At 53.1% G+C, this 13603-nt stretch overlaps 1 protein-coding gene across 1 annotated transcript; it reads right to left on the bottom strand.

The window, feature by feature from the left end:
• Positions 1–1159: 1159 nt before the first annotated feature.
• Positions 1160–2200, bottom strand: LOC120650748. The gene has a single exon (XM_039927996.1). It carries the CDS (start codon positions 2056–2058, stop codon positions 1519–1521), a length of 540 nt encoding a protein of 179 aa, XP_039783930.1. The 5' UTR covers positions 2059–2200; the 3' UTR covers positions 1160–1518.
• Positions 2201–13603: the final 11403 nt, after the last annotated feature.

Below are 13603 nucleotides of genomic sequence, written 5' to 3'. Positions count from 1 at the left end.
ATATGAAGACCATAAACTATTCAAAACCTTCTAAAATAATACTCTAGGTGATTTTGAAGGGTGGTTTTGCTTAGGTGGCATGGTGACATTGATTGACTTGCGTCTATAGAATGCATAAATTAATCTACAAAGTATAACAAAATACTTTGAAATCAAATATTTGTGTCTTTTACTTTCAATAAATTTGCTCGATCCACGTCATTCGTTAAGTCACTGCCATCTCAGCATCCGTACAAGATGCCACATCATCAAAGCCACCCTTCAAAACCGCCTAATGGGTTATTTAGATGGTTTTGAATAGTTCAGGATGTACCGTATTCGGTTTTATAGTTTACAGGGTTATAAGTAGGAAAATCACCCCGTCACTCAAAATCAGCATGTCGACATCAACCATTAGTTGCACCACTAAACATAACTTTAGTTGATCGACCTACTGACCATCAAATCCGCCGCTATGGGGACATGGGCACTGCACGTCAAGTCATCTTCCTTCACATCTAGGCGCGCCGTGTGGCGTGTGCCCGTGTCAAAAAAAAAAGAAGGAGCGCCGTGTGCGGTGTCGGCGTAGCATTTCTCCTGTGGGCGCAAATGGAAACCGGCATATTCTCACTTTGCAATTAACTACTCCTACATGTACTGTATGTGCTAACTAACTAGTTAATGCTAAGTGGCGACATTTCGCCCCCTTCCTCCAATCAGAGAGCGGGCCCACACCTTACTTGTCTCTCCTTCTTTTTCGTCCTATCCATATTTCACATTGTTTTTCTTTTCTTCTCTACCCTCCACACGTCAAATCTGTCCCCCGGGCCCCCATGTAGTAGGCTGTCATATAATCTTCTTTGGTGCTTTGCAACAGCCAATAATTCAACATTAGAAGAAAAATGCTGTCTGAAACTCAAATCAGAGCAACGGATCATTTACTGCTGCTAATGCGACATCAACTTAAGCAATTCTCATACGATTGTCACAGTACTGAGGAAATCCATCCACAAGATAGCTACACTGCTACAGTAACAATATTAAAATAGGACTCAAGGAACTAAAAAAATATTCACCGATAGCTCTAGAGGGTAACTCTACTAGTAGCATGTTTCAAAGGAAATTGGTCAGAAATAGTTTAACAACATTAGAAAAGGTGAAAAAACCGCAGCACTCGCAGTAGAAAAAAGCAGATCATTAATACTAGTAACCAAGGTGAATTAATTTTACTAGTGGTAGTAGTACATCGACCGGGCCTCTCCGGGGGGAAAAATGCCAAAACAGAGGCCTTCATCTCTACTCTCTCATGCTCATTGACCATCACGACTAAACGCGGAGAACAAAATAAAGCAAAAAAGAAAAGAAAAAAAACTCATCGAATCAATCCATAATGATTGAGGCCACTAATCAGAGCGGAACGCTCCTCTCTCCCTCCTCCTCAAAGGCGAGAACGGGATCAACGAGGCCGCGGAGGGCATTGCCGTCGAGGTAGGCGGCGGGCGGCGGTGGCTGGCTCGCTGCGAGGCTGCTGCCACCGGGTCAGTCCTGGAAGCCGGTCTTCTCCCAGATGGCGTTGCGGACGCGGCGGAGGTCGCGGCCCTTGAGCGTGCGCCCGGCGCCCTCCCGCACGGAGAAGGACGCCGCCGCGCGCTCCCGGCACTGCAGCATCTCGTGGGGCGGCACCCAGCGGCGGCCCCCGCTGCCCGCCGCGTCCTCGGCAAACGCGTCGTCGTGCGCCGCCCACCCGCGCGCGCCCGCGCAGCTCCCGGCGTACTCGGCGCCGAGGATCTTGGACCAGTCCGGGATGTTGACCGGCACCGACGCCGGGCCCGGGCCGCCGCGCGGCTTGGGCTTGGACGGCGCGGCCACTGGCGGCGACCGCGCGTACGGGTCAGCCCCCGCGGCGGGGGGCAGGAACGGCGACGGCGACGACGGGGACGACGACGCCGGGCCGCCGCCCCAGATGACGTCGGCCTCGTCGAGCTCCGCGCCGTGGTCGGCGCCGCCCACGCCGGCGTGCGCCGGCGCGAACATCCGGTGCGACGCGACCGTGGAGAGGCTGCTGCTCCGCCCGGCCATCCGCCTCCGGTCTGGAGAAAAAGAGGGAGATACGGAGAGAGAACGGCCGCCCTGTGTCTGTGACCACGACCGCGAGCGGTTGGAGTGAGGGTAAACAACCGGAGAGGTGAGGGCGTCTGGTTCGCGTCTGGCAACGGGCGGGGAGGCGTGGACTTTATAGCGGCGGGCGGAAGGGGAGGGTGGTGAAGTGAAACTGGAGAAGTGGGGGAGATGTGGATAAGGTTGCTCGTCGTCGCGCGCGGCGTGACGGAAGTGGGCGCGGTGGTTGCCTCGTCTTACGGCTCTGCCACTGGAGATGGTGGCCTGGCGTGTGAGCGACTCCGTGTGCGTATGGGGGGGGGGGGGGGGGGGGGGGGGGGGGGGTGAGGTGGTGTAGCCACAGTTGCTTGGGGCTTGTTGGCATCCGGGTGCGGGCGGGAGCAGCAAAAAACGGCTGGAATCGGGGTGGAGGTATGGGCGCGGCGTATTGCTGCGCACACTGTGCTCTTCGATCTCGCGCAAGACGACACGGGCACACGGCAGACAGATCCAAGGCGTCGCGCCAAGGACGTGTTTGGTTTCATCATTCATGGAGAATGTGTACGTCATGGGAGCCAGTGAGTACCGTGAATTTTTTATTTTTACAATCCTTGACACAGATGAAGCATGTAAATGTTCCCGATATCCATATTGTAGTGTACATATGCATCTTTCAAAAAAAAATTGTAGTGTATGCCATTGGCAAATTTTTACAGAAAAGTAAAATGCACTGGAGGTCCATCAACTTGTAACGAGGTGTCACTTAGGTCCACTAACTCTGAAAATGCATTTTTGGGTCTATGAACTTATTAAGTTGTTCACTGCAGGTCCATAATTGTCCATGCGTGCTCCTAGCGTTGACATGGCATGCTGACTTGGCTCCTCAAAGCACCTCCTGGTTGAGGCATTTCATCAAGCGACCCGAGCATCACCACCTTCACCATCTTCTTGCCAACGGCTTGCGCGACCTACACGGCGGCGTCCATGGGCAAGGCACGGTGGTGGCCAGTTCGGGCGGCGCTCACGCCGTCGCTGAGCGCGTGCGCCATGCGCATCCCCAGCGCGATGCCACTGCACGCGAACCGCGTGGCCTGGAGCGTGAGCGCCGGGCCATCCGCGATGTCGCCTTCCCTGTCCATCGGCGCGAGGCGGTCATGCAGGGCCGAGCTAGGCACGTCGGTGTCGACGTCAGCCACGGATAGCTCGAACGCCGCGAGGACGAGGGGAACAACAGCGCCGGCGCCGACGACGACGTGGCCGTCGCGGACGCGGCCCGCGAGCGCGGGGAAGAAGCCCAACGCGGCGGCGAACGCGCTCGGGAGGACTGCAAGGAGGTCGGTGGACGGCAGTGGAGGCGGGAAGAAGCGGAGCGTGCGGAAGGTGATGTCGAGCACGTCGGACGGCGCGGCCCATGGCGTCGCCCGTTGTCCAGAGGCCAGCTTGCAGCAAAGCAAGGCCATGGCGTGGATGTCCTCGTCGGCGTCGGCGTCGGCGTGGAAGGAAGGCTGCCGCGTTCGCGCCCAGCCTCACGGCGAGTTCGTTTGCCAGCTGAATGGTGAGGCCAGGGCCGGCAGTGGCATGGGCGGCCGTGGGCTACCAGCGGCGAGCTGGACGGTGGCGGCACACCGCCGCCACACAAAGGTGCAGCCATGGCGTGCGGCGGCGCGGCGCAGGCCACGCGGAGGCGGGCCGCGACAAGCGGAGCGACAGAGGGCAGTCCACGACAACGAAGAAATGGTCTAGGGAGGATGAGGGCGGCGGCGTGGTGCTCGTCGTGGGCTCGGCTTGAGTGGAGAAAGACCGGAGGAAGTTTGTCGGTGTATGGCTCGGAGCTCCGGCAAACTTCAATAGTGACCAGTCGGGGCATAGGCGATTTCGGCCAGGAAACGACTAGAACGGGTAGGGAAAATGGCGGGGAAGGTGGAGGAGGAGGTGGGGGAGCCTCTCGCAGAGCGAATCGGAGAGGGAGGGGGTGTGGCCGGTGTATTACTGCCGGTGGCGGAGGAGCTCGGCTCGACCTGAGTTGGGATCGGAGAAGAGAGAAAGGGGGAAAGGGAAGGGAATGGCACCGGGGAGGAGGGGAGAGCCAGCCCGAAGCGGTCGCAACCCACGCGGGGGTGGCACACCCGCCTGCGCCAGCAGGCCGCCGCTGCCGCACCTTGCCTGTGGCCGCCAACGCATGCAGATCAGGAGGTGCCTGTGCACCTACAAGCTTCAACACCATGGCCAACGAGCTCGCCGTGAGGCTCGGCGCAAACGTGACCGCCTTCCTTCTGCGCCGGCGCCGATGTGGACATCCACGCCATGGCCTCGCTGCAAGCTGGCCTCTGGACAACGGGCGACTCCATGAGCCGAGCCATCCGCGACCTGGAAGAGGTGAGGATGCGGCTGGAGCGTGGCATGACAGCTTGCCTTGCCCACCGTAGGAAGCTGCTCACCTGGTTGCACAAAACATGCTCGATAAAATGTTTGAGACGGAGATAGAGAAAGCAGGAGAGGACTGAGAGAGGAAATGACTAGTCAGCGTGCCATGTCAGCGTTACATGCTTATGTGGAGAGTTATGGACCTGTGGTGAACGACTTAACAAGTTTATGTACCTAAAAATGCATTTTCAGAGTTAGTGGAACTAAGTGACACCTCTTTACAAGTTGATGAACCTCCGGTGCATTTTACTCTTTACGGAACTATGATTCCCTTGTCTACAACTTTTCAAGGTTCAAATTGTTTGTTTTACCCTAGTTCTTGTTGGATGGCAGCGAAATACCAATCTTCGAACCAAACCACTTTAAAGTGGCAAAAAGATTCGAAGCAGTAGTTCCTACCGTTCAGCATACATGTTGCTTTAGTTTGTTTTCTTTACAGCTTTCAAAATTCCTTTTGTTCCACAAATAGTAGAAACCTTGCCACCCCCGCCACCCAAAAAAGCCTTACCCTTCATCAACTATATCATTAAATAACTTCTTCATGATGCATGCATATTTTAAAGAATATTAATTGAAAGACAAAATAGATGTTTTGGTCTCTCAACTTTTATTTGAGGGTCAAGTTCATCCCTCAACTTTCAGATAGGCCAATATAGTCCTTCAACTTTTATTTTTGAGTCAAACTCATGTTTGTGCTATATTATACTCCATAATAACGTGAGATTTATGCAAAAAGTCATCATTACCTTATCTCCTTCCCCTTCTAAATTCCTCAATAGTTCATTATTACTTAAAAAATATTTAGCCAATACAAGCAAACCAGTGTAGTGGCATGAGCATCAATGCCTTTAGGAGTTGAACATCACAAATGTTAATTTTGGAACATATAATTTTATTTATTCATAGATCGCATTGTATTGTGAGCGCATGAAGAGTGAAAATTAAGGAGGGGAAGAATAAGCCAAGGGTAAAAAAGATTTTTTGCATTTATTTTATGTTATTATGGAGTACAATATTAGCATGAGGACAGGTATGACCCTAAAATGAAAGTTGAGGGACTATATTGGCTGATTTAAAAGTTGAGTGATGAATTTGACCCTTGCAGTATAGTTGATGGACCAAAATAACTATTTTACCTAATTGAAACCAAGATAGATTTATATCTTGCCTTTCCTTATTCTACTGCCAAACTGAAAAGTATTGTGGACCGGAGCATGTATGCTTTAGTCATGTCATATAGGCTTAGATAATATGAACAACAGCTAGCAATTGGGGAAAATAGGAAAAAAAATCGGACTTGTGCAATCCACAATGTATTCTGCATTATCCAAGAGACTTATTGAATTTAATTACAAAAGTACTGCTCAAAGGCGGTATAGAATTTCGGAGCAGTCGTATATAATCTACTGCATTTGTTTCCTTCTCTATGTTTTTCTTCTGCTTCACAGACGAGGACGCTGTAAATGTGCATTTCCTGAATCCATCTATCCAGATGGGGCCTGGACACGGATCATCTGGCAGATTTGCACGCATCAGCTGCGCATTGTGCTCAAGCTTTCATAAAAAAGTGCTTACAGAGTTACAGTAACTTGTTTCGGTACGGCGCGGGCACCTCTGCACTCTGTTCCGTGTTCGCCGTACTCCCTTCTCGCGTCGGATTCCTGAGCGGTGAACAATTCGCACATAGCATTTTTTTCGGAGGCATCTACGGAGAGAGCGCTCTCCCTTTAATCGTCGAGCGAGAGCCCCCTCCTTCCCCTTATCCATTCCTCCTCCCCGCCCCTCCTCTCGCAAAAAAAATCAATCGTCTTCCTCCGCTCGCCCAATCCGCGCCGCCGTCCGCTGCCCTACCTTGCCCCGTCCCGCCCTCCGCCACCCTCTGCCCCCGTGTTGACGTTCACTAACGCCCCTGATTTGTATACCACAAGCGCACGGTTCGTGGTAGCTTTTCCCTTAGAGTATTCCCCCAAGGTTTATCAATCCGTGGATCGACAATGAACTTACTAGGGTTTTCCATCTAATCTAACGGATCTATCCTAACATGAAGCATTAATTGCATATAAAAGGTGAACCTTTGATAGATATGAGTGATGTACGAAGGTTGATCTCATCCATGAACATCGGTAAGGATAAAGCATGACCGAAGGCATGACTAAACCTATCACACGCATTCTAGTTGTAGTTCTAGCTAAACGAGTAAGATCAACATGCATCTCATCCAAAGCCTCTTTAAATCAAAACCTCCAATCCGATCCCTCGATACCCAACCTACTTAGTGGCAACGGCCTGTCACGACGCCACCCCTTTCAACGGGATACCCTGAAGCAAGTCGAACCCCCTTTGGGTAGATCCGGTATGAACTCCTAGCCACCATAGCTACAAGAACACCCCATGCAATCTATCTCGAGAATAGATCTAGGAATAAGCGCACCCAAAGCAAGAACGAAATCGAAAGAGGAGAGACATGATCACTAAATAGATCGGATGACATGAAGACATTACTCACATAATAGATTCGTTTGGATCGCCACCACCGCGTATACACCATTGACGACTCCAACTAGCTCATGAACTCCACCATGACACAACCACGCAGGGAGGCCATGGCGGCTAGGGATGGCCTAAGCCATCTCCTAAACAACTTCGAAGACTTGCGGCGGCCGTCGTCTCCCTTCGGTCTTGGCCCTAGGTTTTCGTCGAGTTCTGGTTGGATGGATCCTCGAGTTGAATAAGGTGCGAGCTATTTATAAGCCGAGGAAGCCACCGGTGGAAGGGAAAGGCAAACCGCCTCAGAAAAGGGCTGGGCCGGCCGGCCCCATGGGCCTAGGCCGGCCGGCCTACCCCTTTTCGGGCTCGCCTCGGTCTCATCTTTGGCGTGTAGACTCCTCGCATCTTCTAGAGTTTCTGTCCTTCACGATTGCACCCCTTTGGATGTTGTTATCTTGGAGATATCTTCGAGGAAAGGATAGGATAGGGAATCCTTCCTTAAATCTTCATTTGCTTTGCTTAATCCCGAAGTATCTTGCTCGGTCCTTTGGGCTCTCTTGGAGGATGGATGTGCATGAATGTGCTTCGAATCAACATGGGCTTTGGTCCTTCCTTTGGACTTTGGCCTTCGTCTTTCTCCGTGTTAGCGCTCGATCACGGGCCTCGTCATTTCATGCTCCAAAATAGGCCAAAAACCTGCAAAAACGAAGTTCCTCCAAAATATATGTGCATATGTGAAAATGACCAATAATTAGGCCGGGGTTAGGACGGTTAGTGATTTTGATATTGAATTCATGCCATTATCAAGGATAAACAAGGGATAAATGGGTACTTAAGGAGCGCCAACACCCCGCCGCCGAACTCCCCCTCGCCGGCGTCGCAAACGCCAGTGAGGACTGCCCTCTCCTTCCCCCTCCCCTCCCCCTCCTCCTTCTTCTCTACCCGCGCACCTCCGCCCCCGCCGCCACCATCCTCCGCCTCGCCGGCGTCGTCACCGCCCTCTTCTATCCCCTCCCCTTCTCCCCTCCCTTTCTCCCTTTCTCTCTTCCTCCTCCGCCCGTGCGCCTCCGCCCTCGCCGCCGCCCACCGGTTGTCCACCACCACCCGGCCGGCGGCGCCATCGCCGCCGGCCTCGCCGCCCACAACCCGCCTCCTCCGCCGGTCCGACCGCCGCCCACGGCCATCCCTCTAAGGCCGCCGGCCATGGAGCAACCCCAACCCCAGAAACCCAAAAAACTCTAACTCCGCCGGCCTCCGCCGACCGCCCCGCCCACCTCCCGCCCGTCGCAGGAGAAGAAAGTGAAGCTACTTTCTCTACTTTCTCTCCTATGGTTTTAAAAGTAACAAAAGGGCTCTCGATTTAGCCTTAAATCGAGAGGGCTGTCGATGTAGCATCTGGGTTTTTTTTTTCCTGGTGTAAAAGGCGCGAAAGCCTGTGGCCGTGATCCCATGGTAATTAGTGGGGGAGTACGAGTACGATCGCTGTTCCCGGGCGGGTCGGTCATTATCATTGCGCCCCCGCTTTCGTGAAACCGTCTTTCCAGCCCCGAAAGGCGCATCGCGCCGGCCCGGTCGCTGCTACGCAGGCCCCACCCGGCCGTGAGGCCATCCGCGCCGAAACGGACGGCTGTCATCTGCCGGGCCTCCTCCATCCGACGGCTGGCGCGGAAAACGACAACGGGAGCTTGGCGCCCGCGAAGGACAGGGGGGCGTTTCTGTAACATCCGCTCCGCCTGGCACTCATGGCCACGGCCCCGCGGCCCGTCTCCGGTGGTGGTGGGGAGACGGCCAGCCAGACGGGAGCACCCGCGCGCCTTTGCCTTTTGCGCCCTACCACCGTCCCTGTCGCGACGCGTGTCGCTCCCGGCACTTGTCACGCCGGGAGAGGCCGGCGCGGCGGGCGCTCACGTGGTGAGGAGCCCCCCGCGTTGGAGGTGGGAGTGTCTCCGTCCGTCCTGCTTTCGACCGGACGGAGCAGGGAGGGGGGACCCATAGGATCCGAGGCCAAGGTTAGCCTCGCACTCGCAGCAGAGAGAGAGGGCGGCCAAGGTTAGTGGAGGGGTACATTGGGTAGAAGAAGAGAGAGAGTCAAAGAGAGGGTGCGGCGTCGCGTACCCGTGTGTTGGTGTCGAAGGGAGCAAGCCCGCGGCGTCCTGTGCGGTGGTCCGGTGGCGCCGCGCTGTGATCCACCCACAACCCGCCGTTGGTGCGCGGGGTACGGGCGGGGCGCAAATGGTCCGCGTCGCGACGCGCGCGCGCGGGAGGTCGAGGCCCGAGGGGTGGTGGCTCTGTAGCTGCCGACGTGTACGTACGCCAGAAGTAAAGCCAAGGGTGTACGGCTGCGCGGCCAGGGATCAGAATTCAGAGCAGCATCAGCGCCCCTGCTGCAGTGCCGCAGGCGGCGAAGCGTTGACTTGGGCAACGCGCGCGAGAGTGAGACGGAGATGGCGACGTGAGCAGTGGAGTGGAAGGGACACGTACACTCCATCTCCACCACCGGGAGGGGGCAACGGTTGATGTAATTTACGAGCTGTTTTTTTTTGAAAATAAATGTAATTTACCAGATGACCGAGCTAGGGGTTTACTCCGGAACCCGTGCTGCTGCCCCTCCCGCAGTCCCGCGCACACTGCACACTGCACACGTGTGATGGAGGGGAGCGGGCACGTACTCGGAGGGACGCCGTGGTTAAAGTAAACTAGCAATCCCAGCGGTCAAACTAAGCAGCAGGCTTGACATCCACTTGCCTCTCTTGGGTCTCAGCGAGCTCCCAAGCAAGCAAACCAATGCTGGCAGGATGAGATGTGGACTTGAGAGCACGGTGCCCCTAGCTAGCACCTTGTGTCCACACGTGAGCTCGATAAAGAAACCTGTTCTTCCGCCATAAACTGGCGAGCAAATGCCGAGATGGGGTGGTAGACTGGTAGCTAGAGGCAGCCTGCCTGATAGGACCGACGGCGCCACAGCTGGTTGACCTGTTCAAACGGTCCAGGAACCACAGCTTGCGTGTGCATGGAGTGGATCGGCGACGTGCTTGCGGCCGGTCCTGCAGAAGTGAGCTGTCCGATAGGGCTCCTTTGTTTAGTTTTACTATACTGGGGATAGGATTTGAACGCAGCTGAAGCGATGTCAACTGCTGAAGTAAGAGCCGCGATAGGATAAACTTATCGCCCAGTTTTTTTTGAAAGGGAAGTCTTGATAATAAACCAATTTGATGATGAGCCCATTTCGCCAGGCTTAGTTAATTTTGCTGGCCTCTCTCGCATCCGCCGCCGCCGTGGGCTAGGCGATGGCCGATGGGCGCCGGAATCCAGTCAATGCCCGTGCGCATCTCGCCACTGTCAACTCGCTTAATCAGCACACCACGCGCACTTAATCTGAGGGCAAAAACAAACGGAAAAGCGGAAGATGCTTGCCGCACCAGCACGGCCCCCGCCCGCCGGCCGCGCACATGCCCTACCTGTGGGGGCGCCGGGCGCGCACGTACGGGTTTAAAAAAACCAACCCCAACTTGCACGGGGGCACACCATCACTTGCCCCTCATGGCTCTCGCCCGTGCCGGACGGCGGCTGGGCGCCATAAAAGAAACAGCCGGTGAGAGGCTCCTCTCTCGCCTTGTATCTGGAGCGGGAGACACGCCGTGCCGATGCGGATGCGGCCCGTCGGCCGGAGCTCGCGAGACCATCGATCTATTCCATCCTGATCTTTATCCGGCGCATACGTAGAGCGAGTATAATAGAGCCAACGAGTCGGGCGAAATGTAGAAACACGTCAGTTTGAGTCGGGCGAAATGTAAAAACACGTCAGCTTCATCCTACATGGAAGAGTGAGAAAATTGGAGAGAGAAGACAGCGGGCGACTCGCTCGTCGCCGGCTTGAAGCGGGCGTATGCACTGCTCGAGCCTCTCCCCTGGCTCCACGTTGCTACAAAATTCTACAAAACATTGATTGTTGCGTGAGGTCCGCCACCACTACTCCGTGCTTGCATGTGACCTGGCGTCCTCTCAGCCAGCAGCGGGCGTTTCTATTACTCTTGCTCGTATTGGTGATGATCGCCGTCGCGGCAAGCCAAACGGTGATCGGCGGCGACGACCCGTGACCCGGGAGTGAGATCGAGAGCTTGTCGTCCTGCGATTGGACAAACAGGAAGGCATCGCTCGTTCAGGGAGGTTTCTTTTAGGCCATCAGGCGCTGCCTGCTTAGCAAGTGTGCAGTGTTTGGCCACTTGGCTGGTGCAAGGCTGTCGTCCATTCATGCATCTGAGATCTGACTGGTGATGGGCTGATCTATCTCTCTTCCTCCAGTCTCTTTCTTTCGTTTTGCATCTGGCGCTTGGGTACACGCCTGCTGGTTTCCTACTGGCATCGCGAGTCGCGGGAGTTGTTTATAAAAGGAGTGAACAGCTGTGCGCTTGCCCTTGGAGCAAGGCAAAAGGGGTGTATTGTATGGCTGCGTATATATATAAACAAAAAACGGGAGTTCGATTAACAAATGGCTAATGGGAGGTCGCTTTGCTTGCGCCGGGGATTCGCGGCCCGGATAATGTTATCTGCAGGCCAGGGGGTGCACGATCTTATCCGCAGCTCGGCCAAGAGCGCCTTGTTTCTTTGTGTTTTCGGGAAAGTTTTGCGGTCGCTTGATCGATCGGTTCTATCTCTACCGTATTATTGAAGCCGCTACAGTGAGGGCGTTGTTTACTGCCATAGGGGCAAGTGGCACATTGCATCTAAGGAGTTATGTGTGATGATTGGTATGAGTGTGGGGGTTTCTTTATACATTTGGTTTAGCCTCATGATTTGCTCTACTGGTAACTTGTAGATTACTAGATAAGAGATGGTGACGTGATTAAAATTTTGGATACAAAACATAGCGACGCGTAGTGCTAACTTTGGCATTCTTGGAGGCATGCATGCCCGCCTACCCCTGTGTGATAGACAGCGAGTTATTACCAAATGCTGAAGTTCTCGAGTTGAGAATTTTTTTTCTTTGAAACGAATTCGAGTTGAGATATGGGTACGTACTATGTGTACTCCGATCCGGAAGCTTCTACAACTATAAGCTTTTTGGAGTTGTATGCAATTAACTACGAATACGTACGCGTGTGCCTCAATTTATTTGAAACCCCGTACGTGCATGCATGTTGGCCAGGTTTGCCAATGCTAGCACGTGCATACGGCTGCATATCTTGTCCATGTACGTGTATTGAATAAGCATCAGACAATAGTATATGAGCTGTAAGAGCAGTATATTTATATGGTTATTGACATGAACAATACCCAAAAAAATGTAGAACACCGAATATTGATTGTTTAACAGATCATTAGATAGTACAACGTAAACCTGGACCTATATCTCATTTTTACATGAGACATGCACAGGTTGTCACACGTGAGTCCATCCTAAGAATAAATTGGCTGGTTTGAGGCTTTTAATTTCCACAACGCGGCGCCTATTGCCCATTGGGCTCCACAATCGCTTTCCGTTTTGCCCTTGAACTCATGATTCAAGATATATGTGCAGAATATAGTCAAACAGCTAATACTGTTTTAAGGCACGTCAAATTCTTAGTATGCTGCACGCTTGGAACGCACAGTTGTAGCACCGTCTTATAGCATGCCCCGGAAATGACACTTATTCCTGTCTTGAGACGCATTTTGTCGAATTTTTCCCTTGTTTAGTCTCACTACAACACTCGAATTGTGCCAAACTGAAAGTTTGCAACAAGTAAGGTACAAAGCATGATAGAATGAAATGTGCAATTGGACCTGTATTATTCTAATGCAAAAGCATCAAGAAATGTATATATATTGGTATACCACTTATGCATTAGTACAATATCTGCTAGATACTCATATTCTCATGGTGTTATTTTCGAGAAGAAGAAATTTTATTTTCCTAAATAGTTCTCACAAAAGGACCCATGGAGTACCTATCGTTCTTTTATCATCCAACAATGGATCGCACAATGGCTTATTTGTATAAAGTAGCATTTATTGTGGCATTGACAGGTTGGTCTTGCATCATGGATCACGCAGATGGTGGTAGCTAACATTTGGGTCTGCACAACGCGCAATTGGCCCTGCACTCTTTCATTGTCAGGTGGCAATACTCTTTCCGGCTTCCATCTAGGCAGCAATAACATTCTTGCCAGCCATGTCCGAAGAAAGTGCACTTCACAACTGTAGGAATATGGGGTAGCAAAAACAAAAATTTTCTACCGCACAAACCAGGATTACTGCAGTTATAGATCACGGGATTACCACTAGACGCGCGGTTGCGGAACTTCTGTAGCGCGTCAGTGTAGTACAGATAGAAGCCGGCAGTGCAGTCGCGAGAACTTCCTCTCGTGCGGCACGTCCTTGTGCAGCAGATGTGGCACCTCCAAGGTATCCACACATACGGGAAGAAGCGTTGCGATCCGGACTGCTAGGTCCGCGAAGACGACCTCGGGCTTGGCGCAGAGAGGGGGCGGGACGGTTCACCCCGGCTACTGTGGCACAACACTGTTCACACGTGCGGTACTGTAGCGGAGGCTACTGTTCACGAGCCTTTTACCTGTGAGCCATTATGAAACTTGGCTCTAACCCTCAAGCCACTAAAATAAAGTTGCACACCTAT

The sequence above is a fragment of the Panicum virgatum genome, chromosome 9K (genome assembly GCF_016808335.1).
Source record: "Panicum virgatum strain AP13 chromosome 9K, P.virgatum_v5, whole genome shotgun sequence".
NCBI classification, from domain to species: domain Eukaryota; kingdom Viridiplantae; phylum Streptophyta; class Magnoliopsida; order Poales; family Poaceae; genus Panicum; species Panicum virgatum.
The sequence above is the reverse complement of the archived record's forward strand: the minus strand, read 5'-3'. Positions and strand labels throughout refer to the sequence as shown.